A 26736-nucleotide genomic window follows, 5' to 3' on the forward strand; every position below is an offset into this window, starting at 1 on the left:
TATTTTATAATATAACATATAATATATATAACATCTTGAACATTTCCATAAAGTTATTGTTTCTTAACCAACCTCTCCGAGCCCTAAGAATAGAAATTCACCAGGAAATATTGTGCACTGTATTATTATATTGTATTATATGATTTCCCCCCCCCACAACATATCGATATGAAATGTATCGTGTGGTAAGATCATGGTGGTTTTACTCCACACAAATGCTTATATCCCCCCTCCCTTTATGACGAAAGAGTGGCTTTTATTTTGAAAGTCAAATCATTCTGAATTCCGGCATTATTCAGGCTTTTATTTTCAGGCTTGGCTCAGGTCTCCCTGTAGAAACCTGGCTCCCCCAGCCATCCGAAGCACCAGAGCTCCACCAACCCTCCACACAACGCTCTTTGCATTGTGAGATCACCATACACAGGCTAATTATGGAGACTATAAATAATGATAGTGCTCCTGGGTTACATTTCAACTACCATAGTGGAAATTGACTACATAAATGAACTGCCAACTACACTGCTAAGTCCTGAATACAACATAGTTACTTTAAATATATAGACAATATGTAAGATATACAGTTTATAAAATAAATAACAAACTACAGTTAAATAAAGTCACTCCAACATCACGGACAGACTCACTATAAAGGTCACAGAAGAGTTGATCAAACACCACTTTTACTTTAAAAAGACACGTTTGGATTATTGATAAAAGAACAAAGAACAATACATGTTTATTGCATTTTACAAAGAACATTATCCAAATCCAAAGGCTCACAGGGAAAATCTCAAAATACCTAAAATATCCATTCTTCAAAAGCGTTTAGGACCGTAATTATATTTCCTCAAATGTAAATGTTTCAAGAACTAAAATTTGGAAAGAAGTTGAGCTCTTTAAAAGGATATGATACGTTATAAAGTTGCTTTTACACCAAAAGAGCACAAGTTGAGACGTGTAAAGACAGTGTAAAAAGATGTTTGCTCGCTGAAAGGGTGCAGGATATGATATGAGTGTGTATCTAAGGAGAAAAATGTGTTACTTGCAGGGATCCAGATTACTAAAATGAATATTAATTAACTGACACAACGTAAGCACTTACTTCAACTTCCTATTCAAAGCAAGATATAAAATAGCTTTATTGTGCTGGCGTAAAGATCATATGCTTTGGCAGCATTTCAAAGAGCATCAGCATTTCAAATGTATCTGCTAGCTCAACACAAACACAAGTTTGCACAGCCTGATCAAACACATAGTTCATATCCGAGGAGCTCATATGGTCTTTGATTTCATGTCACAATTGACAAATGATTGTCGACTGAAGCTGCCAAGACATATGAGGCCTGGCGTGGTAGTTTGATTAAAAGAAGGGGGTGACAAAGAAACAGATTTGCCTTTCATCTTCCATGCAATGTGCGAGATGTTACAGTGGCTTTATATTCACCTTATTGGAGAGACATATTAAGTATTTTAAATACCTGTACTAAGGAGTCACACATAAACACAACAACTTTGCTTCAGATAAAGATACTTCTGCTCTGAATGTGTACAGGCTCTTTTACTGTACTTTATTTAGAAAGCAAGATCTTTCTTAATGCACAACACTCCAAATTCAAAGAGTATTCGTTACATTCATTTTTATTAATCAGGTTGTTAATATATATATTTCTCCTGTAAAGTTTGGTATTTCTGACATGGGGACTATAGACATGTGGTCATTCCATCAACTGCAGTTTTTGGCACTTCTGCAGAAGCGACCCCCGAGGGCATCACTTAATTTCTATGTTACCTGAAGGCCATTTTGTCTTCAATACACTCGGAAAAGTGACGTATTCAGCTGGTTGTGAACTGCAACCTCAAATTTAGTGGACAAAGAATGTAACACTTCTCTTTTAATCAGCATCTACAGAGGTGCAGGTGGTCAGAATGTGTTACTTTGTATGAAGTTAAGCAAGTACATTTTCTGTTTTATAGCATGATGATGTCACTACGTAACACTCACGCTCCTATTAGCTAGCACTCCATCACATTGTAGTTGATAGGCTAAGGGAAAGGACATCTCTAGGCTGTTGTCCAATCACAAGAGAGCCGACCAGCTAACCAATCAGAGCAGACTGGGCTCTGGTTTCAGACAGAGTGTGAAAAGAGGTACAGGCATATATGAGTATGAGTATGAGAAAAATAAAGATCTTTTTGAATATTAAAGAATGAAAATCTGTCACTGTGAGGAACACAATACAAATATGCATCTGAGAATGAGCATCACAGGGCCCCTTTAAGCTGAGCTAATCCTCTGCAGCCAGTTGACGATTTATTTCACTTACAGACATGAAAGTGGTTGGCCTTTAAATCTGCTCACCAAACTCTTGGGCAAGAAAAAACTATTATTTTAAAATATTCTTCTAAAAATATCTTTACCATCTTTTTTGGAAAATGTACTTTGAGCACAAACTATCTTGCAGCTTCAAAGTGAGCTGCTGACTGTAGCAGATGGAGTGTGGATCTGACAACTGCACACATACCAGAGACAACCCCAAGCATGTGTATTAGGGTAACTAATAGTGAGAGTAAAATGTGCATATGCTGCCATCAGCCACATCTTACGAGTTCAGAGCATCAAAACACAACCTTGATACGATCTTTGATGCAACAGAAACCAGATCTTTTATAGACACTTCTCTTTGTGTCACTGATAAAGAGTTCCCTTGGGATGTGCAACAAGCTGTTAATGATTTAGAAAAGTTCCACAGAAGACAAGAAAGCCTTGGCAGTAGTCATAACATATGGAGATTGTGTATTCTTTTGGTTGCATATTGTTTTCTTCTGATGATAAGACCTGCCTGATGTATCTGAGACGCTTCACCCCAGTCTGCACAGTAAAAGCTTTGGGTGGTAACATTTGTGCAAAACAGATGAGAGAGAGAGGGAAAAAACTAAACAATAAAACGTAGTCTTTGGTTGTTTATAGCAGCAAAGGGGAGCCAGTCTGTCAGACTGGTTTACTGGCACACATAAGCGAATGAAAGCAGAACTTGTATTTTGTGGCGCTAATTTGAAAAAGCTTGAATCATTAATCATTAACTTGTCGCAGTGATGTGTTCATGCCATGGTAGCTCAAGAAACATATATGCAACTTGCCGACAGGAAAGGCTATAAAATGAAGTTTGTGATTTTTATTAATAATTACACAGTACAGTTTTCATTTGTAAAAAAATGCAAAAAATTTGCTCAAAGGATGAGATCATTTACATTATTAGAGATCAGGACCAGGGCCACATATAATTTAAAGTCAGTTGAACTTTTGCTAGGATGTATGTAGCCCAAACACAGGTCTGTTTTAAGATGAGGTGGGGCATTTCTAATCACTCCTCACTTCCTTTCAGCGTAAGGAAATATACCGGACACTGTTAAAGCCAGGAATACCCTATGCAAAAGCAAACTGAAGGCAGGCTAAGCCACGCATCAGCATGGGAACAAACAGAGAGTCATGCAATCCTGAGAGTGAATAATATCTGCCTGCAGGGATGCTTTGCATGATGATTTCCCTAGCAGCTTCTTCATCGCCCCAAAGTGGTGTTTTATTGTCCTTGCTTCTCGTGTTTGCATTCCATTGTTACTGGGCAAGTACAAATATCCTCCTTTATGCTGAAAAACCTCAGACAGGCCTTCCACTATACGTTGTTTGAGCCCAGCCCTCATCCATCCATCAGCGGAGCCCCTGTTCTACACAGGGCCCCCCAAACTCTGCTCACTACCCCCAGCCTGCTCTTTGACACAGCGCTGTTGTGGCTTTCCGGGCCTTTATGCTGCCTGTTGTCTGAGGCAGATTGAAGACCCTTTGTGTGCGTCAGCCCCTGTCCTGAGTGGCCGGGAGGAACCTGCTGGGCTGCGAGTGGAGAGACAGGAATGCGCATATGAATGGGCCAGTGTGTGCCGGGCACCTGCTGACAGAGGGACGGCGTGCCTCTATGAGTCTTAGTTCATCAGCGTAACCATCTTGTTCAATTACACGTGCAGCGCAGTGTTGCGTTCCCTGGTCATTCACACTGAATGGGAGTATTGTCATAGCGGTTGTGAATATTTGGTTGTTTGGTGTTGTGGGAGAGCTTGTGACGAACGTGGTGTCAGCTGCATTGTTTTAGGAGTGAATAATCCCTATCAAAAGCAGCTAGTTACTTCAGCCCTTCTGTTGTTCTCCAGCTATATTTCCCATCAATGAGAAATCTGTGTTAGGGTGAGTGAAGCAGGCAGGACCCAAATGCAGAATAAACTGAAAAAATACCTTTATTTCAAGGATTTAAGGAACAAAACAGAACACTACCTCATGAACACAGTCAACGACAAACAATGAACCAACAATGACAGACAGAAAAAACAAAACTTAAATACAGACAAGACTAATCACACAAACAAGACACCTGTGAGGAGGGAGGAGAAAACACAGGGGCACCAGGTGAACACAATCAGGTAATCAGGTAGGAGGGAAAACAGACAGAAAGCGACAGGTAAGACAGGGGGTGAAGACTTTTCAAAATAAAACATGAAACCAAAGACAGAAAAAGACAAGACAAAACACAACACAGACAGATCGTGACAATTTGACCAATACAAATCAAGGATCTTTCTCTGCATGAAGTCTGCTGTTTCTGACCATGGCTGAATAAAAACAGGCGTATATTAAAAAAGTTTTCAGCTTAACCGGTTATCTGTTTCACTATTGTCTTTGTCTGAAAATGTATTATTACTTGAAAAACTATTTTTAAAAGTAGCAATATAACTTTAGTTAGTTCTTCATTTAAATAGAGTAGAAAAACGCTAGAAGAACCAATAAAGAAACATAGAGCTGAGATGCTGGGGGATAATTATCTGTGGTTTGGGTTATATCAGTGTCTTCAAAGGCTCCAAATCGTCATGTAAAACCAACCTTCCTCACAATTCTCGTCTGAAGTTTATTGTCTGACACGTGTATATCAACAGCAGTCTGTGGGTGTATTCTCAAGCATTTGCTTTGAACTACAGAGGAGAAAACAGACAACATGAAAGAAAGAAACGTGACTTATAACTGCATAGGATGGACGGTGAGTAAAGGGCTAAGGCCATACACTGTAAATAGGTCCTCTGCAGATTTGGCAGGTGATGCATAATGATGAGATTTCTTACAACAGTCCAGTATGATGGGACCTAGATATATGATCCCAAAAGCTTCATTAATTGTCCCATGACTCATATGGTACAGCTTATGGGTTGTTTGTCTGGGCCGGCTTTTGAGAAGATTACATCTCCATAATCAATAAAACAAAACCATCCACCGCAAAGTAAAATAAAAAAACATCTGGGAAAATAAACTTTTCCTCCTCAAATATACCCACAATAATAGAGAAATCACAGCATGATCACCAAGCATAATTTTCGGGGGTAACTTCTCATTAATATGGATGCCGGTGGAGACGTTGTGACATTGTCCAGATGTGCTTGATGAATTTTAGTCCAAGTGTGGCTGCGGGAACCCAAATTCTGCTGACATGGCTTTTGTATTCAATATAAAAATGACTGGATGATCTATAATGTGGTTGAAAATAAGTTTTTCTGAGGAAATTAATATGATGCTAATGAGTTTTATTATGTCTAGGAAAAACACGATCACATGGTCCCAATTTCTGTTAGGCCAGATCCAGTGGTGGTATATAACTAGGTACATTTACTCTTGCGTTACTTGAGTTACGTATACTTGTAAATAAAAATATGTTAATAGCCGCTTTCACTAGCAAACATTTAAGAGGCAAATATTGCTCTTTTTACTCCACTTCTTTCATTATATAGCTTTATTTGCTAGCTACTTTGCATATTTAGATTATAATACAAAATGAATCATGATAAATTACATAGGTTAAGGTACCCAGGAATATAAAAAGTGATTAAAATAAACCCCTACCTTTGAAGACATTACTGCCTCAATATTTCTAATATACATATATGATTCTTAAATAGGGCATTTTGCATAATGATAACTTCTCCTTTTGGTGCTTTAAGTAGCCTACATTTTGAGGCGTTTTAAATACAGGTCTTTTACTTAACTGAGTGTTTGTTTGTTTTTTCACTGTTGTATTGCAACTTTTAATGAGTACTGCTCTCCCACCCCTGGCTGGATCACCTGTTCAGACGCTTCCCCCAGTCACAGTGCTGATCGCCTGGACGAGCAGAGCTGCGTGCGGCCTCTGGACTCATGGCTCTCGTCACTCGATGACCTGGAAAATGGGAGCGTAAGATCTGCAACATCACTTCAACCAGCATGTTGTCTACATGCTGCTTTGAAGTGGGAGTGGGCCGAAATTAGATTAAGCAGCATCTCTAAGGAGCAGCTCCCGTAGATTTGATTACACACGCCCCCTCACCCAACACCTCCCCGATTTTCCTGGTTCAGATGAGACGAATCGGGGCGGTGCTCAGTGCCAGAGCTGGTACTCCACTTCTTAATGTGTGCCCATCTGCCAGCCATTTACCTGATTACTCCGGGATAAGTCAGACAGCTCGGGCTCTGCCAGGGCAGCTGGGAGGCAAGAGACAGGCTTTTACTTTAGTACAGGTGGACACAGGAGAGATAAGGACCAGATGACCCTTTTATCTTTGAAAACAAGCATCCACAGATCATCAAAAATGGCGATAATTCACATCCAAATGGAAAACATCGGTTAATTATATATTTGAAGTGTTGGACTGCCACACAGACTATTCATTTTGCACCTTAAACAACCATTACACTGAAGAACATTTAAAAGAGGACAACATATTCTCATTATCCGCTCTCAGCTTAAAGCGCTGTTTAAATAAAGTCCAAAGCACTGACTTCGAAACCTCCACACAAGCATGGCACACAGACCACCTTCTATTTATGAAAAAAATAACATCCAGTTCCGGTTTAACTTGGGCTCATTATGGTGGAAGTGGGTTCCAGGGCCAGGAAGTTTCATTGCTTTCCAAATAAATCTCACTAAACAGAGCTGTAATCCAAATTCCTCCACTTGTAGAGTCCTCCTTTTACGGGAAAGCGTTCAAAAGCTAGTTTAAAAGTCACACAGTATCCATGTAGATCACTTGTTGTAATATTTGTACTGAAAAAACAAAGGTACTGTAAAGGTAAAATAGCGTTGTTGATTGAAAACAAACCTCCCCCCTCCGAAAAGGCTGCTTATTTTCACCCACCACCGGCCAGTCTCTGATTATTTCCACATAAGGGGGTAAAGCAGCTCTCAAATTCAAACCAGCTCGTGAAAAAAATATCAAAAAAGAATGAGGCCCTTTCCTTTAATATTCCTGGGCTTTTACTGAGTGACACAGAGGGTTTTCATTACCTTGCTCACTGCTAGCAAATCTTAGACATTAACTTAATATGTTACATAGAACCTGGCAAGGGAACAATCAGGAGGTGCTGTGGGCGGGTGTGATAGTGTGTGTGCCAGTCAAAATTACTGGTTTGATTCAAATAGCATAATGTGCTTTGTTCCCTCTGCCATTGAGAAAACAAGCAGGGGTATATTCTCGGTAAGTAGGGAAAAATAGGCTGAGTAAACCCCTGCTATTACTGACATGTGGCACTGAAAACGGGTGATCCTAGTTACAGCTCCTCAGCTGAGTGGAAGGAGGAACTCGTCAATGAGCGTAAACAGCTCTTTTGGCTTAGTTCTGCGAGCTAAAATACCCCCGTCCCACCCCGTCTACCCCCTCCCTCTCGACACCCCATCTCCTTGTGCTGTGTGGCGTCAGCTGCAATGAGCTCCAGATGTGGCCTGGCACCCCTCCAGTCACGGCACTGGATGTGGTTTGAAGGTAGTTTGGAAACACCACCCACCAGCGGACCCAATGAAAGTTCCTCAGACTACAGAGAGAGGTTTTTCTGTCGCTGGGTCGTGTTTGTGCGGACTGAAGGAGGGCAGAAGTAGTGCAGCACTTGGTACAAACATCTACCAAAGACCGAGGGGTTCTGCCTCTCATATGTGCATGTGTTACTTATTGAACATGCTTTGAATAAGTAAGTATATGAGACAATAGTTGAAAGTATTTCCATCTGTCTCAGTAGATATGTAAATATCAACTTCCTTTATTCACCCCCAGGCTTCCATCCTTTGTACCCTTTGCATATAAATACTGGTTTTGGAAAAGGGTCCCAGTGATGTGTGCTGCCTTTGATAACTAAAGAAAGGACTGAGATGTCTGTGTGAGAATGGAAAGACAAAACCTAATAACTGCTAATCCCTTAAAAAAGTTGGAAAGTTCAAACAATTATTCCAGCACAGTGGGGTTAAAAAAAAGAAGAAGATAATTACAGATGAACACTGTGTGATAGTGTGATACTGTTTAGCTTTGCCTTTTAGCCAAAGACACACAAATAAATATAGATAACAAAGGGAAGAAATTAGCAGCAGATTTTCTAAGAAAGTTCACTAACAAAAAAAAAATCAACCGTCAACATCTGCTCTCAGAGATTAAAAGTGTAAAAGATTTACACCAGTGGCAATGGGTTCAAAAATATTAGCTTTTACAAAGAGACTTTGCAGTGGTTCTCAAACTTTTTCTGTTATTCCCCACTTTGAACAGGTGGGCCGTTTCAAGACCCACCTGTTCCTCATCGCTCCAATAAAATGGTAGGCCAAGCTTAAAATGGTCAAATTTATCATTCTACAACAGGGGTCTCCAACCTTTTTTAGGATGAGACCTACTTTCAAAAAATAAAACAAGTCGTGAGCTACTTTTACTCCTTTTCTTTGTTTTTTGCAATGTATATAATTAGCACATGTTAACATTATTATATGCTTACCTTTAACCTTTGTGTGCTGTTTGGGTCCGTTTTCAGTGTTTACTGAAATAAAATGTATGCAATTTAATTATTTTAACCTGCTTTATTTGGGGGTGGATCTACATCCTCTAGGGGGGTCCAGGGGCACGCACCCCCGGGAAGATATTTTTTTAAATGTTGAAGTTAAATACATCAATCTGTTGCACTTTGAGCACAAAATGAATTGATGGATACAGCTCTCAACACTCAGATGAAAGGGAGCTGTATACTTTTCAATAATCCAAACATCTTTAGAATATGATTACAACCAATAACAAATCATTTAAACTTGTTTATTCTTATCGTATGTTACCTAGTTAGCATTCTTTCTTTTTATGTATGCATATTTTACTAATCACTCCCCTTCTAAAACAATTTTTTTTTTACTGTCCTATAGTACACATTGGAATGATTTCTTACTTTATTTTTTACATCTATATTGAATAGATAAAGGTGTGCTCGCTCTAGCTCTCTGTCTTGCTCGCTCACAGAGGCTGTGTGTGCTCCTCCGTGGCGATGACGGCTTGCGTTACAAAACAATAATAAACATAGGCCTATTTGTAAAGTGGGGGGACACAAACGGGATTTCGAAAAGTATCACTGTTAAACTCCTTATGAAGTGGTGAGGTGCCGCTCCACATTGCTTTTCTTCGCGACTGCAACGCTGTTGTGTGTGTGTGTGTGTGTGTGTGTGTGTGTGTGTGTGTGGTGTGTGTGTGTGTGTGTGTGTGTGTGTGTGTGTGTGTGTGTGTGTGTGTGTGTGTGTGTGTGTGTGTGTGTGTGTGTGTGTGTGTGTGTGTGTGTGTGTGTGTGTGTGTGTGTGTGTGTATGAGAGATGTTTACCTATGTCTGTAAATGATTTTGGTTTCAGTTGTGTGCAGTGGTGTAGTGGGCGTTGGACGCGGGGGTACACCGTACCCCCACTTCTTTGGAGCATGATCTTTTTTTTAAGTCTAATAAATATAAAATCATTGCCAGTGTTATCAGTTGCAAGTGTGTATTTGTTGTAATAATGACAAAAACACAATACATTTCACAGTAATTATAATTTAAAAAAACGATTTCCTTAAAAAAGTATGATTCATCATCACGCTCGCGGTCACTGACGCACCCACGGCGAGCCAGCTCGCCGCGCCCGCCGGCAGCTCTTTCCCTCAAGAACACTAACGAAAAAGCTCGAAACTGAACGAAAAAAATGGCAGGCTAACATGTTTTACTTGACTTGTTTTCTAAAAAGAAAATAATTCACAAGAAGAAAGAGGCTAGCAGCACCGAAGCTACAAGTGAAGCTGCTAGTAATACATCATCAGAAGAGCCGCCTAAAGACGTGGATAATGCTAGCTAACGTGCACGTTAGCTGCGCTAGCAACGTTCCCCTGGCTAGCTCAAACTCACCTTTCCCAGCGGTATGGACGGAGGAGATGTGGCGGAGGAAACAAGAGGCATACCCGTGGATAGACTGCAAAGCTGGGAAACTGGGCTGCAAAGTTTGTTCATCCATTTCGGATTTATCAGTCTTCAAAACCCAAGGTGTGTTTGTGTGTGTGTGTGTGTGTGTGTGTGTGTGTGTGTGTGTGTGTGTGTGTGTGTGTGTGTGTGAAAAGCAGCGCTGTCTGCTTATTTGCAATGTAGGCTAGGCCTAATCAGAATAATGTCAAGTCCAGATTCAATGTTGGTTGCATAAGTATGGCTATATTTTTCGTTTTGTTTATTTAATAAGTTAATTTCAGGACAACTTTGGACATTTTGTTTGTTTGTTATGAGAGAGAGAGAGAGAGAGAGAGAGAGAGAGAGAGAGAGAGAGAGAGAGAGAGAGAGAGAGAGAGAGAGAGAAGAGAGAGAGAGCGAGAGAGAGAGAGAGCTAGAGAGAGAAGAGAAGATCTCTCTCTCGCTCATCTCTCTCTCGCTCTCTCTCTACTCTCTCTGCTCTCTCTGCTCTCTCTCTCTTCTTCTCTCTCTACTCTCTCTTCTCTCTCTCTCTCTCTCTCTCGCTGGAGTCTGCTTTTTGCAGTACAGTAACTAAAGTTAGACTAATCATACCGTAGTTTCTATGGACCTGTCTGCCCGTTTTTGTGAGTGCACTGCGCACTTGTGTGGCATTGTGTGGGATGACCTAATAAAATAGCGTCCCCCCAGTAAAAAAAATCCCCACTACTACACACTGGTTGTGTGTGTGTGTGGTGTGAGCAGCTTGGATTGGCCATCGGGAGATTCGGGACTTTTCCCGGTGGGGCCGCTGCCGTTGGTGGGCAGGCCCGTTGGTTGGGCCGCTGCCGTTGGTGGGCCGCTGCCGTTGGTGTGGGGCCGCTGCCGTTGTGTGGGTGGGCCGCTGCCGTTGGTGGTGTGGGGCCGCTGCCGTTGGTGGGCTGCTGCCATCGGGGGGGCCGCTGGCTCTGGCATAGGTGGGACGTGGACTTTCACAGCGCCGCTGCCGCCGGTACCCAGGTAATCCGCAAAACACTCGCCGGCCGCCTCACGCCCCCGTTCATCGCGTCCGTTTGCGACCCACCTATCATATCCCTATCCCACAGCCCACACTTTGATAACGCTGAGTTACAGTAATAGCTGAGACATACTAGCAACAAGCCAGGAGGCAAAAATATGTAGACAGAGCAGGACTCTTCTACACTCCATAACAAATTAGAGAAAAGATGCCACAAAAAAAATAGTTATTCATGCCTTTTTGGTTTTTCTTCTGTAGCAAAATGTGACTATACGTGCATTATGTTGCACAGCCTTGTGTTGTGCAATGATCCTCGTATGACTAATGATATCACTGATGTGTGAAAAACCATTTGGCAGTTTAAAAAAGAAAGTCTGCTGTTGTGTTCACTTGGAAACTCCATTAATACAGAATACATACCAGAGTGTGGTATGTGACACAGTCAGTGGCGACTGGCCATTAGGGGCAGGTGGGGCACAGCCCCACCTAGTGTCAGTAGAAAGTATTACAAATAATGATTACAACAAAATGCAAAAAAAAAAATAAAAAAATATATAAAATATATTTTAAGATCATGTTTAATCATCTGATTCGTCTGTACATTGCTGTTTTAGTCTGTGTTCTTCTAATTAGTGTCTACAGTGTGTGCCTATTGAGCTGTTTGAGCCATGTGGGACAAAACCCGATCCCGCCCCTCCCTCTCTATGTCTAAGTGAACGGTGACTGTAAAAACTACACTGCGCATGCTCAGAATATTTTCCTATTCAGGCCCAATCCCAAACCACTCCCTCGACCCTACCCCTCCGTGATGGAGTGAACTCCGTCTGTAGCCACACTCGCAGCTCAACGAGGCTCCCTCCTGTCAGATGGAGGGAGTAAATACAGCAGCAAGCTTTGGGACGGCCTCCCTTCTCTCCGGCAGAAACAGGAAATGCCGTAACTGTATGTAACAACGGTTTCAAATCAGCATCTCTTAGACAAAAAGTTTAAATGAATAACTCAAATAAAAACTCCAAACATCTTTCATTGTGTTTCAAAGCTCTTTTAGTTTTAAACCTGATGTTTATAAGCTTCTTAGTTTTTGCAACGGTCTGTAAATATACACAACTTTATAATAAAATGCACACATTTACCTTTTTCTAGACTAAACACAGGTATGATCCTAAGTTAGAAACATATGAGGTCATCATGAGGTTGTTAACATCGCAATTTATCAGTGGATGTTTGCTGGAACTACTTGTAAACAGCGTGTTTCCTGACGGACACACACAGGTCAGGTAGAGACCGGTCTCAAGTCAGCACCGCTGCAGACTCGCTGTTTGAGGGCTTGATCGCCCTTTCCTCCTCCACACTCGTTGCTTTGGAACAGCCCTCAATATGGCGGACCCTCCGCGTGAACGCGCAAACGGAGGGGTAGGGTGTAGGGGCGGTTTGGGAATGGGCCTTAATGTGTGTGGCAAAAACATAATGACCATAGGGGCATAGAGCTGCCATCCCCACCATACGTCATCTCACATAATTCAGAGCTGATTGGCTGTAAGTACGTGTGCCGCGAAAAGTGTGGTGTGTGAAGAGGAGACGAGAGAGAGAGCTGCAGTGAGGCGTCCTAAAACCCGGAAGTAAGCTGCGCATGGCTTCCCTCGACAAAAAAGCAATGAGATTTCTCCATAGGATTTTAGAAAATAGCTCCAAATAAGGTCTGTGGGAAACGTAGCTGTTAGAAAAATGCACGTTTTGTTCAGCCGGATAATATCCACATGTCTACCCTACTTTTATAATTTTCGAATCATAAATCTATTGATTAGATTAGATTTATGATAGACTTTTGAAACTACAAGAACATAAGGAGGACTTTTACAAAAAAGTAATAGAGATTTTTGTCCAGAAGGATAGGCAAATGGACTTAATCTTCAAGTCAAGGTAAGACTGCAATTTTATTGAAAATGGGATCTTACTAAGAGAGAACAATTCAATATTTGAATAATTAAATTACATTTGTTGGGTATCCTTCTGTTGAACTGTCTGTTTAAAATGAATTGAAGCATCAGACAAAAAAAAGGTTTTGAAAATAATATTATATTTTGATTTAGGTCAAAATATAATATTTGTAAACCTGAAGAGTCAGTGCCAGTGCCTCACCAGCCATGAACCTCACTGCACGTCACTGCAGAAGCTTATAGACATCTAAGTTTTTTGTGCCCCACCACTTTTGTACATATAAAAACGCCACTGGACACAGTACATGTTTACTGTACAGGCAGATCAGGGGTGTCCATCTATGATGTCCTACTATCTACTAACTTTTCTCTCTATCTTACAGTCCCCTTGATTAGTTTTCCATCAGTGTGTTGTGAGGATCGAATGAGGTCACTGTGTGTGAGCTGCCAGCTAATTCACATGGTGGGCTGGAAAAAAACACATTTGTTTTTTAGGGCAATAGCTCCCCCTGTTGCCACAAATAACAAAATGTCCGACAAGTTTAACAAAATAACCCAGATGTTGGCCTCCGGTTTTAATACAACATAAACAGGACATATGTTCAGAGAAAACAGTCAATAATGCTAACGCTGATGTCTGATACAGAATTATTATGAATTTGACGACATCTTGATAAGAGTGGAGCAGTAACAGATGCAGGACAGTGGTGTTGTTTTTTGTACAAGTTTATATGGCTTAGGTCGGAGGTGTAATTACTGCATCAATGTAAACTAGAAATCCAAAACAGGTTACTTATGGTATGAAGCTGGCAATATAATGTTGTATCCTCCCAGTTTTGTTCAGCGGCTCTTTGCTGATGTTTAAGGGAGAAAAGGGCTGAAACTAAAGATTATATTCATTGATGAATAATTTGTAATGTTGTCCCAGTATTCTTTCCCTTTCTCGTCCATCTGTCCTTCTATCTAATTAAAGCAACAATGTCAAAAAAATATCTTCAAGAAAATAAGTCCGAAAATGGTGGGGAAAAGAATGGTGGTCGTTCAGTGTTTCCCAGCCCAAGATAATGTCCTTAAATGTCTTGTGTCGTCCGAAACTCTAAATAAAATGTCAATTAAACCTTAGAACAATCATATTTCAAATGCTGAAATCAGAGAATATAATCGTTTTTTCCTCAACCGATTATAAAAATAGTTGGCAATTCATTCTTTACTTTTATTTGAATCGTTTATTTGGCAGGGACATTGGACATTAATACACTTAAAACAAGAAATGTGTCAAGCGTAAATATGTCGGATTTAGCTTTGAGCTACTTTCCATCCGCAGTCCCTCACATAAAACATTTAAGAAAATTACATTTATAGACATGACAAAAACAAATACATGATGATATGCAAAAAGTGCAAAAGAGCAAGAGCAGAATACACAAGTATTTAACGACATATAAAGAGCAAGAGAGGAAAAAAGTTTTAAATGTATTATCGTGAAATGTTTGCAGCCTTAGAAAACAATGTAGCCACATGTGGTGTTTCCAGGTGAAGATGAATGTAATCCTGACCTAGTAGGTTTTGAGCTTAAGTCATTTTTTCTCGCAGCACATTTGAAGATGCAGTGTGTCTGTGGTCACCGAGGTGGCTTCAGGAGCTCCTGCAGGTCTCCCTGGGGTGCCAGCTGGAAGGGAAGCAGCAGCCTGTTGTTCGCCTGGCTGCAGAGCGCTGCACAGCACTCCATCAGCAGCAGACACACCTCTTCATGACTTCGTTCTGCAGCCTGCTCAAGCATTAACAAATACAGGCACCAGGTTATAAGATCAATTAATCTACACAATACTTGATTGTTAAAAGAAGCCTGAATTATTTCCTGAATCACAGCAGCTCCATTTCAAACATCAACTAGGACAAATAGTTAGGACAATAAACAAGACAACAGAAATGTAACAAAACATTACAATCACTAAAAACAATATTTTCAAGACCCTTTAACATGCATTTGATTTGGGATTAAACTAATTATTTAACTTTAGAGTTGACTGGTGCCCAGAACATTGCTTCAATCACATCCTAATACATTTTGGAAAGCAGTATCTCTGATTTGATGGTTATAATTTATATTAGCTGTTGAAGATGTGGTTGGGGTCAGAGACAATGTTGTTGGAAAGTCTCAATATGTTACTATGGTAGATTGAGTCATGGAGATTCTTAAAGGGTTGACATACAATCTTTGAGCAGATGTTTATTAGGTGGTGCAGTTTATTTTATGCTGGTACTTCTGTACCTTATGTAGAGGAGAAGAACCGTCGTCATTGGAAATAGAGTCAGGCTCTTTTCTGAGCAATGTAAAGGTGGAGAACTAGGCTGGAGTTGGAAAACGGTAAATAATGGAGATATAGGAGAGACAGAACCACTGATACCTTCAACAACGGTCAACCATGCAGATTGATGAGAGAACCCGATAGAATTGCCCGCCAAGCAGGTGTACTCCCCAGCGTCATCAAAAGACACATTTCTCAGTTGGAGGATTTCCATTTCCTTGTCCGTGGTGTTAAGGCCAGCGATCTAGAAAATAACAAAGAAAGCAGACCCAACAAGAGGCCCACGAGGGGAAAGGTAACCATGAGTAAAGGATTCTGAAAGAGAAAGGGGATGGAGGAGCGTTCTCCTCCTCGATCCAACACCATCTGCCCACAAAGTACCACAGAGAGCCCCTGCAGAGGACTCTCCTTTCTGTTAGTGGAGAAGAGGGTTAGGTTGACTCCTGAACTGGGCCACCCCATCACCACATCAAATACCTCAGTCTCATCTCTACATGCAAGAGATGGGCAACATGGAAAACTCTGCAGCAGAACAGGGCACACTCACAATCATACAAACTATGTAAGCATCAGATAAAAACAGGAGGTCTGGGGAACATAGCTAAACAGAAGGAGGACAGCTGGAAAAAAATCTGGTGACGATCGGGCCTCTCCATATATAATTGGACACTTTACAAATATACTCTCCGCTCTCCTCCTCAGTCACATTGTAGAGGGCCAGCACCTGAGCGTCCGAGCTATTGACCCCAGAATGCTGGAAATAAAAACATGTCATGTACATCACAGAAAATCAGATGACAGTAAAGAATTCAGGAGAAGTCATGTTGGTTATGTGCAGAGATTCAATAGCAAGATACACTTCATATATTCAGTTCCTACCACTTTAAGCCACTCTAAAAAGGATGTAAGATCAACTTTCAGATAACCAAAGTTAAATAGAAAAACAATAATTTGGCCCAAAATATATGTGTAACATTAAACCTTTTTCATAGAATTTTCACTCCCAAATGTTGCATCTCCTCTGAGCATCACAGCAAACAACTCTAAAATAATAAATGAAACATGAGTATTGCTGTATCCTGATCTGCGTGACGCTAATGTGCAAGCCATGCAGTAAATTATTATTTAAAAAAAAAAAGATGGATACCTATCATTTATAGATTGTAAAATATAAAATGTGTTTTATCAGGAAAAACATTTATTTAGCTCCACTGCCTGTCTTGGCCTTTTCAGAGATTTGAAAGGTTAATCAAAGTCATATTTTCCCATAAATAAGCACTACATTTTTAGATTCACACATTGAATGCCTTTTTAAGACTTTTATGCAGATCCGCAACTACTGGCTATCTAAGAAAATAAGTGGCATAGCAATACAGGGCAACATATAAAGAAGCATTCAAAAGAGTAATTTATACTGGTTTGTTGCTGCAGGAGTGATAAGAGGAAGCTCCTACCTTGAGCACACGGACATACGGTACTCCATCAGAGTCAACTCTGTTCCCGTTCACCTCGATGTGCTTCAGCCACTGGATGTGAGGCTGAGGGTCGCTGAACACTTTGCACTCAAACTCCACGTCGCTGCCCACCACGGCGGTGCGGTCAGTGGGCAGGCCGGCCTGCAGGATGGGCCTGTTGGGAGTGCGCTCTGAAACACAACACAAAACAAACGAATGTTAGATTAGAAGAAGATTGGCGAGCTTCAATATCAAAGACAAACACGTGCATCACTCCAAAAGTACACACGGCTGACTGATTATCAAACACAAGCCAAACAAAACCAATGCGTTGTTACGGGAAAGGGCCGGGACAGTCCGTCTGTATAATCTAAACTGATACTATGTAAATTATAGACAATCGTTCTGCTACATGGAGAATAAAATCAGCTATTTCCTCAGCTATTGAGGAAATAGATGGAAGTTGAGTATCTGATCTGGAGCTGTTACTGAAAAAATGTAAAGTTCCTGAGGCTCCATTTTGATGACTGATAACTCTCCAAAATAAACTCACTAGCCAAGAATCTGGCAGTGTGTCAACTGTGCAGGCTTTCCTCACCAAGACATTCATTGGCTCTTAGCAAGCACTTGTGAAAAAACTCTCCCTTCACTGACGCCGTATCTCTGCTCATCAGGGTCTAAACATGGACTGAGGTCGAGCCCAGGGACAGCAGTGACGGAGGAAGTGGGGCCGAGATTTATAGAACCAGTGGTGTAGGAGTGAGGCTCAGGGCAGGTCTGAGGGGAGTCATCACTTCTCTCCTCTACACACATCCATCACTCGTGCACAGGCTTTATTTATTAAAGGGCTGAGAGAGATACAGTCGAACCCAACACAAGACTTTGACGCTTCGGGGATGAGGATTACAACTGGTTGGGTAATAGGGTATTCTGGTATGAGATATTAGAGGTATTATCCAACATTACTACATCCAAGGAAAAGGATTAGGGACAAATTGATTCATGTAGGAATTGGGGCAACCCTAACCCTTTTTTTCTTTTAAATAAATAAAAGAAATGTATGGTGAATGTCTTGGTGAAACAAAACGTATGGTGAAATAGGCTAACTCCTTAGAAACTTGTCTAAGCCTCCCATTTTCATGTATGCATCGGCAGCAGTTTATTTTTTGTGTAACTTGAAGTTGTTATTCTTGAAGTAAGTGAGAATTAAGAAATACTAAACACCATTTAGCTAAATCTGTTTATTTGTGCTAGTTTAGCATGAATACATATTAATATGCAATAATATAACAATTAAATCGTCCTAAGCACACTTTACTGCTTCTATACCATATTTTTGGACAACATCTTTATTAGCACAAAGCGGACTGGGGATTTCAATGAAAGCGTGACCTCAACAAACCAAATCAATCAATATTGAATCAAAATCAGAAAACATTGAAAGATTAACACCCATACTCTGGATTCTCATCAATATTCAACAGGTGACCAAGCCATGATATAGATTTATTGATCAGGGTTTAATATACAGACAACCTGATTGCAGTTTACACTTACCCACTACGTCGAGCTGGTAGGTGTGATTGATGCTGCCGTACTGGTTCTCCACCACACAGGTGTAGTTTCCCTTATCAGAGGGAACTACAGATTCCATGATGATGGTCCACACATGATCCCGGACCTAACAGTTTGGAAAAAGCAAATGTTAGAGTGACTGGCGTACAAACACAGTACAGATAGGACTGCTGCTCAAAGTGACTAAGTATCCAAACATACGGTTTATGGTATTAAACAGCACAGGGGATATCCCAGCTATGTACACAGATTAGTTCATTTGTTGGCAGCTACAGATGTGTTAGCTCACAAAAACCTCTCACTGCAGGTCAGATTAGGTCCTGATGGAAATGATAAAAATAGCACTTAATAGTGTTTAAGAACAATCAGTACTTAAATTCAACTCAAATTGAAGTAACGTAAATGAGGCCAGCAGCTAGCCCACAGAGATGAAGCTAAATTGCAATTCTGCATTTTACATTAAAAACTTAAGAGAACTTGTGTTCTCTCCATCTGCTTTTAACCTATATGAATTGTCGTAAATCAAATGTTGTTCTGTTCAAAGCGACGGCTAACAAGGTCAATGATGTGTGATGTGATGATAACAAGATAACACACTACTCCTTCTTCCTGTGACACCAGCCTATGTTACAAACAGCGGATCTTTGTCCTACCAAACAAAGACCAAAGGAAAATGGGTACATGTTTTATATACATCTGCCCCAACTTGTCTTATTAGCGCCAACTGATGTCTGGCTCTTTTTTCCAAGACATGTTGTAGTTTTTCTTCCATAAATCTGCGAAGACCGGCAGTGTGGGATTACCCAACGAACCTCTGAGGCAATGGCAACATCAAACATGCATATACACAAGACCAAGCCATACAGTTTCCCTCATTTAGCTAAAACGTGATTTGGGAGTCCAGCTGCCTGCTGCCAGATGTGTTGTGCTTGGCTACATATACATGTGGTCCACATTAGTCCCTCCCTCCTGCACGTCTCCATGCAGACGATATGAACAATAGAAGCCCAGGCCATAAAAGCAAGAGTGTGGGAGGGATGAGAGACGTCCCCGGCCGCTGATGCAGACCTTTGCACCTTGACTCAAAAAAACAGCAGCCAGATGGTTAAGTTTGCTGCCTGGCTGGGTGGGGACAAGGAGAGCAGGCAGCTGGGAGGAAACTCTTAAATGTGTCCCAGCTGGGGAGGGAGATGGGCTGGAAGCACCAGACAGGGCTGGACTAGTATACACCTTGATAGGAAGAGCAAATGAAGGAAGGAGGGGGATGTTTCTTAGAGAACATGGCCATACATCCCACACCCGTGAGGCTGAACACAGATAATCACAGAGAAGTTGATGTAAAGGTACTTAAAGCAACGTATTTACAGCCTCCTATGACATTATGACTACGGTTTTACCAAATATATTTTTTTATCAAAAAGGTCATCTGAGGTTTTTAAATAAAGCCCTAAAAATAAAAATCCTTAAAAACGAATACATTATTCAAAGTCTCTGGGGCCTCATGATGCCATAGCCAGTAAGTGGTGGTGTAAAACAGATCCGGTTCACATCCATCACCTGCCACACCTCTGCTAAGTAAATCCAGAGATAACAGTAAACTGTGTTATCAACAATTATAGTTTAGCAGTTTACCGTATTAGCAGATGGCTGCGCATTTGAATACAGCTTGCCAGGAAATGGGCAGACGTTGACGAAGTTATGATAGCATACACAAAATATACAGTAAGTAGTATATAGAGGCTGTGAAACAACATTTTTATCTTTTGACACTGACCAAATTGTTAAAAGCCATACGTTTTGATACCATATTCCAATACATAAGGATTAAATCTCATGAACGTTAGTGAGCTAATAAACATGGAGCTTGTCTGTACAATAAGAAAAATAAATAATCTGTAAGGTACTGCATATTGTCGTAATTTTGTTTGTATTCAAATTAAATGTATAACATTGGTGTCAAAAAAGGGTATCATTCAGGGATCAGACACAGGGACCAGATATAACTGAACAATACCCAGCCCTCATATTGGTAGATTTACTGCTGCATGGATGAAATTACAGAAATGTCTTGATACCCAGAATGAGGACAGACAATGTTATGGGTGGCTAGGATTGCCCACCTGGAGGTATTATAGCTCTGCCACGACTTCCCTTTTTGTGGCATTAGGTTTCATCTTGCATTGTTTCTCAGGTCAAATGTGACACTTGCCTCCGCTTTTCACTTGCAGGAAGTGTTTCTTACTCCAGGGGAGGGGGCGGTGGTGATCTAATGTAGAGATGAGATCACTGACACATCTCCCCTCGTAGTGAACGGGCTTGGAGTTATTCAATAAGAAATGCTAAGGAGGGTGTAGTGTCACTAAAAATAAACTGAACGGAAAACGTTTCTTAAAATATGTTCTGTTACCTTGAAGCCCCCGATGCGATGGTCTCTCTTCAACTCCCTTCCATTCTTGTACCATTTCAGGGTGGGATTTGGGTTTCCGCTGGCCCGGCACCGAAACTTCATCGTCCTACTGGCTGGGACAGCGTGAAGCTTTTTCTCCATTTTCTCTGGATGAGCCCATTGTGGAGCCATTGCTAAAGAAGACGACACAAAATAAAAATAAATCAGACAAGTAATAAATACTATCTTGTGTTTGTAAGGATGGAAAACATTGTAGGTACCTTAAACCCTTAAACCTCAAGCTCCATTTGAATCAGGGCAATAGCTTTATTGTAGGGTTTTCAAAGGCAAATTGGTCCCAGGGGGAGGGGCCACACTACGAGTAATTATAGGGCCCCGTCCACACGGAGACGAAAAATCACAAAAAGTCGGCTCAAGAAATGAAAATGCTGGAAAACGCAGGAGATGCTGTAGTACATATGACGGGCCTGTAAGTGGCGCTGTACTTCCACCACAAAATACACCAAAAGCAGCGAATAAGACCGATGACGATTATTATTACTACATTATATCAGCGACGTGCAGTCAGGGGAGGCAGAGCCTCACCTGTCATACTCCAATGTAACGGAAAAACAACTAAAGAAAAACTAAATAGTAATAATAATAAAATGTCTCCACTGATCTGTGTTGTAAGTGTGATTTCTGTATGATTCCAATCGCTTTTTATAGTAAAAATCAGCAAATTGGCCGAGCTCCGCTACAACTACATGGGAGTGAGGCAGGGACGAGCTCTGCCTCACGTAAGCCCACAGTAACTGGCTGGAGCGCGGGCACTAATGTAGCGCGGGCACTTATTTTGTGAGCGCGCTCAAGCCAGTTACTGTGGGGTGAGGTGAGGCACAGATGAGCTCTGCCTCACCTCAGAATGCGTCACCCCACAGAAACTGGCTGGAAAGCGGGCCCTAAGCGCATGCCTGTTACCATCTCACTGTATGTCACCAATGTAATGTTTGTAGATCCCTTTATTACATTTATCCTCGCCATCCATAGTCTCTAAATAACTTATTTTACGTATATATGATATTTAGGCCCGCTGGTCTCATCATACAACGGCAATGAAAAAAGCACCTGGAGAGGCAGCCATAACCTCTGCCCAGAGATGGGGACTCGAGTTTGTGACTCGGACTCGAGTCGCACTTAAGTCGCACACACAGAGACTTCAGACTTGACTTGGACTCCTGCTCAAAAGACTTCGGACTCGACTTGGACTCGTGTTTTGGGACTCGTGAACAATCATTGTGTTTTCTATTTTTGGCGTATTAAAGGTGGGGTAGGTAAGTTTGAGAAACCAGCTCGAGATCGCTAGAATTTGAAAATACACAACCGGAGAAAATCTGCCACTTCCTCACAGAGCCCCTCCTCCAACACACACGAACGCGCACATGACCAATGAGGGCACGAGATAAGTTTGTGCCCCGATGGAAGGCTGACAGGCTGGTAGGCCATCCAGTTACTTTAGCCGGGCCGTCTATCGGGATGTTAAGAGCATTCCATGGAATATAACAAAAAGTGTATCTCGAGCCGGTTTCTCAAACTTACCTACCCCACCTTTAACATTAACATTAACATCATGGTCACACCATGGCGACCGGCTGTACCGCTTGTAATTAGGTTCAACTATAAAAACTTCGAACAAAACGCCGGCGGCACCAACAAAAGGAGCGCACACTGCAAAGTCTGCAATATTAAAATCAAGGATGCTGGTGCAACAACGTCAAATTTCATCAGGCACTTGAAAACTCACCCGGAGAGGTCAGTCACATTAACGCATATGGACGGTTAGCAAACATGTTTAGCTCAGCATCAGCTATATAATGTTAACTTAGCTTGCTACTAGCTTTGTAACTGAATATTTGAAAAGATGAGTGAATGTTTGCTTGTCACACTTGTTTGCGTTGAGTGGCGTTGACATCCAACTCTTGACATGACATAAAAAAAGTCGGTAACGTTAATCATTACGTTCCGCTGCCACCATCTACTGGCTAACGTTAAACTTAGAAAAATATATAGTTACATACATAAATACATCTGTCGGTTTATAGGCAGGTTACAGGTTTATTGTTGACCACGTAACGTTAATGTTACAGGTTTATCAGGTTACCATTACACTAGGTTTGAATGAGAGGATAGAGGAATATGTTTATTTATAGTAGACTTAAAAGATGTAATTAGAGACCCAGTGTAATTAAACAATACGGTTGCAGAGGTCAAATTTTAACATTTTTGTCCACTGGCCAAATGGCTAGCCTAGTGAATGTTGAAATTTTACCAGCCACTCAATGGATTGCCATTGTTATTTGTGGCTGGTGCGTGCAACATACAGTACCAGCCACTTGCATGATTTACCAGCATTTGGCTGGTAAATGGTGTTAATGGTAGATATCTCTTTTGGAACAGGTCATGTTTTAATATGACCAGTTCAGTATATTTCAGATAATATTGCAGCAATAGTTTTTTAGTTGCAAATGGCACAGAACAAATGTATACTTTTAAGTACTTTTAACACAGTTTCCCTGCGGGGGATTAATAAAGTATTTGTGATACTGATTTCTGATTCTGAAGTGTTTTGCTTATAAGTTGTTTGCATTTAGCTAAAGTGTGATGTTTTTCCTCATATTGCATTGCAATAGCCTGTTTAAAGTTATCATATAACAAACAACTAATCAGTACTGATACTGTATGCGAATAGATATAGGAGTGATAATAATACAGTAAATGCTTTGAATGTCTTAGATATAGCTGTGCAGTATTCTTAACAGACTGGATAGCAGCAGACAATAGAAGGCTTATTACAACCAGAAGAGACATGAGACTTTTATTTTTTAGAGACTTGAGACTTGACTTGGACTCGTGACCAAAGACTTTAGACTTGATCAAGTCTCACCCCACAAAGACTTGAGACATGACTTGGACTCGTGACCAAAGACTTGAGACTTGACTTGGACTTGCAAAAAAAGACTTGTGAACATCTCTGCCTCTGCCGCACTGAAGGGGGCGCAAGTGAGCCCACAGGTTCTTGTTGCTACTGTTATTCTACGCAGAGACGGTAGACGCGAACAACAAAATAGACTTTTGTTTTGAAACTAGAGGGAGATAAGGAGGAATTTTACAAAAATGTAATGGAGATTGTTGTCCAGAAGGATAGCATGGACTTAATCTTCAAGTCAAGGTAAGACCACAATTGTAATGAACATAGGATCTTACTAAGAAAGAACAATCCAATATTTAGATTTTGGGTATCCTTTTGTTGAACAGTCTGTTTAAAATGAATCGAAGCATCAGACTAAAAAAGCTTTTGAAAATAACCGAACATTTCGATTAAGGTCAAAATATAATATTTGTAAATCTGACTCTGAAAGAGTCAGTGCCTCACCAGCCATGAACCTCACCGCACGTCACTGCATTATATTATATTATTATTGTTGCTGATGGTTGTGGTAGAAGAGATGTAGATTTTGCACTAAAATCTGTATCATGGTCAGTAGCGTCTGGAGCACGAACGCAACCCTGTGATTCGCCATTGTTGTTGGCAAAATGCATCATCAATGACGCGGCGGTGAGGAGAGGTGGGGCTATGGCGTCATCGTTTTCAGGGAATGATCGTATAGGGCGTACACACGGAGCCTACCCACTTTGGGAGCCGTTATCAAAGTGTATCGGATTCGGGCTCCGTTTCGGCCTTGTGTGGACGAACCGTCTATACCAGGCCCGCGAGACCATTTGGTACGGCCCTCGAGGTAATTTAGAAACACGCGCAAAAAAGAAAAAAATGAAAGAAATCTAGACCGCAAAAAAATTAAACTAGCGAGTGCCTGTTTATCCTGGCCAAGGTCAGGGTCCTTGAACACAACACGAGCCTAACGTGTCATCACGTGGTATATGTCTCGTCTGACACGGGTGTAGTGCTGAAGGAGAGCACCAGAACACCGCTCCGGCACTTCCAAAAATTGCAGTAGCCTACCCATAAGGAGCCGTACACATGCCGCAGTTTTTGCGTGTCTGTGTCTTTAGTTGAAAGTCCAGTGGCGATCTGTTCATGACTGTCATAGTGATCATACAGTCAATAACTTTGTTATTATTAGCATCTGGTTAGCTTGCTATGCTAACGAATATAAGAAGCTTTTTCTCCAACCAGTGAGGTAAAGGCACATCTTTATATGATCATTATTATAAAAAAATAAGATAATAAAGTAAACGGGTATAAAATACTATATGACAGTAAAAAAAAGTTGTTATTAATAAACAAGAATACAGTTTGAAAGGGGAGTGATTTGTAAAATGTCCATAAAGAAAAAGTAAATCTAAATTCTGTTTCATATAGGTGTTGAGAGATGTATCCATAGAGCTCCTAATGTTGCTCTCAAAGTGCACCAGATTGATGCTTTTAACTTCAACATTTAAAAAAAAATCTTCCCGGGGAGGCATACCCCCCGGACCCCCCTAGAGGAGGTTAGGTCCCCCCCACTTAAATCATGTCCACATGGATAGGAAACTAAATACATTTGCACACATCTTGTGTCCATATCTTTCTGTTTTGGTGTTCATGCCACAACCGTGCACGTGCATGCATCATCATGGTAAGATATCTGGATTAAGAGGTTGCTTTTTCTTTGCACAGCATGAAAGAAAGGCCAAATGAATGGGCTGTGATTTTAGTTTTTTTAAGCAGAGGTCAATAATTTGTACGGCCCTCGGAGGATGTTGAAAAAATTGAAATGGCCCTTGAGAGGAAAAAGGTTCCCCACCCCTGCTGTAGGGAGTACAACTCTAACACAGAAAATACCTCCACAAAACGCCTCGTTGGAAATGTCTCATTTACTTCCTGGGTATTGCTACGTAGGGATACCCAGTAGCCACGCCCAGCGCTATGGCCACACCCTCTGCCAGCCTTTCACGAAACAAAGTTTCCCAAAACCTTTCAGCAATTCATTCCGGATATGTACAGCATCGGGCACTGAAGAACGATATGTCATATTTATTATGCTACACAAACATTATATTGCAGTTTTGGTACCGTCAACTCCGTTATCTAATATGCAAAAAGACTGCAAAAATGCATCTATGATTATTTTTAGTATTTTCGATCTTTCCAATGCTGATGAGAGATCTCTCTCTCCCCGTCTGTGTGCGAGGGGGCGGAGCGGTTTGCACACATGCGGCGGCTATATGCCACACACACACACACACACACACACACACACACACACACACACACACACACACACACACACACACCACACACACACACACACACACACACACACACACACACACACACACACACACACACACACACACACACACACACACACACACACACACACACACACACTACTCCTGCTTTGTTTGGACCAGCGGGAGATTCGGGTACACAACCTGTAAGTATTCATTGTTGTTTGTGTATTTATGATGTTTAAAACAAACAAGGTATCTACCACGACTGTTTAAATGGGTAAATGTTTTTCGGACTACTTTGGGATCGCGGAGAAATGCTCTCCGCAGACCCATGCTCACAGCGTTATAAACCTTTTTCTTACTCAATATCAAGCCACACTTATTGTTTTTACTTCGGCTATGAGTGTTTGTGTGTGCTCAGGATGAGTTTAGCTTGTTCTCGCTGTATCTATCTCCGACAGGGAAGCCCTGTCTGCTCCTCACAGCAGCTCCTCACGAGCAGCTGCACGTTGCTTGACCAATCAGAGCAAAACCAATGTGAGTTTGGAAAATTGCACAGTATAAATC

General features: G+C 41.2%; 1 protein-coding gene across 1 annotated transcript in view; it reads right to left on the reverse strand.

The window, feature by feature from the left end:
• Positions 1 to 13918: 13918 nt before the first annotated feature.
• LOC117543911 (fibroblast growth factor receptor 4-like) overlaps positions 13919 to 26736 on the reverse strand; it is a 60741-nt gene continuing 47923 nt past the window's right edge. The window contains exons 11-15 of the mRNA XM_034212570.1: positions 20956 to 21128; positions 18531 to 18654; positions 16974 to 17164; positions 15619 to 15763; positions 13919 to 14978 (exon numbers count right to left, since the gene is read on the reverse strand). Coding sequence (XP_034068461.1) covers positions 14959 to 14978; positions 15619 to 15763; positions 16974 to 17164; positions 18531 to 18654; positions 20956 to 21128 — 653 coding nt within the window. The 3' untranslated portion in view covers positions 13919 to 14958. The remainder of the gene's footprint in view (positions 14979 to 15618; positions 15764 to 16973; positions 17165 to 18530; positions 18655 to 20955; positions 21129 to 26736) is intronic.

The sequence above is a fragment of the Gymnodraco acuticeps genome, unplaced genomic scaffold (assembly GCF_902827175.1).
Source record: "Gymnodraco acuticeps unplaced genomic scaffold, fGymAcu1.1, whole genome shotgun sequence".
Lineage (NCBI taxonomy): Eukaryota > Metazoa > Chordata > Actinopteri > Perciformes > Bathydraconidae > Gymnodraco > Gymnodraco acuticeps.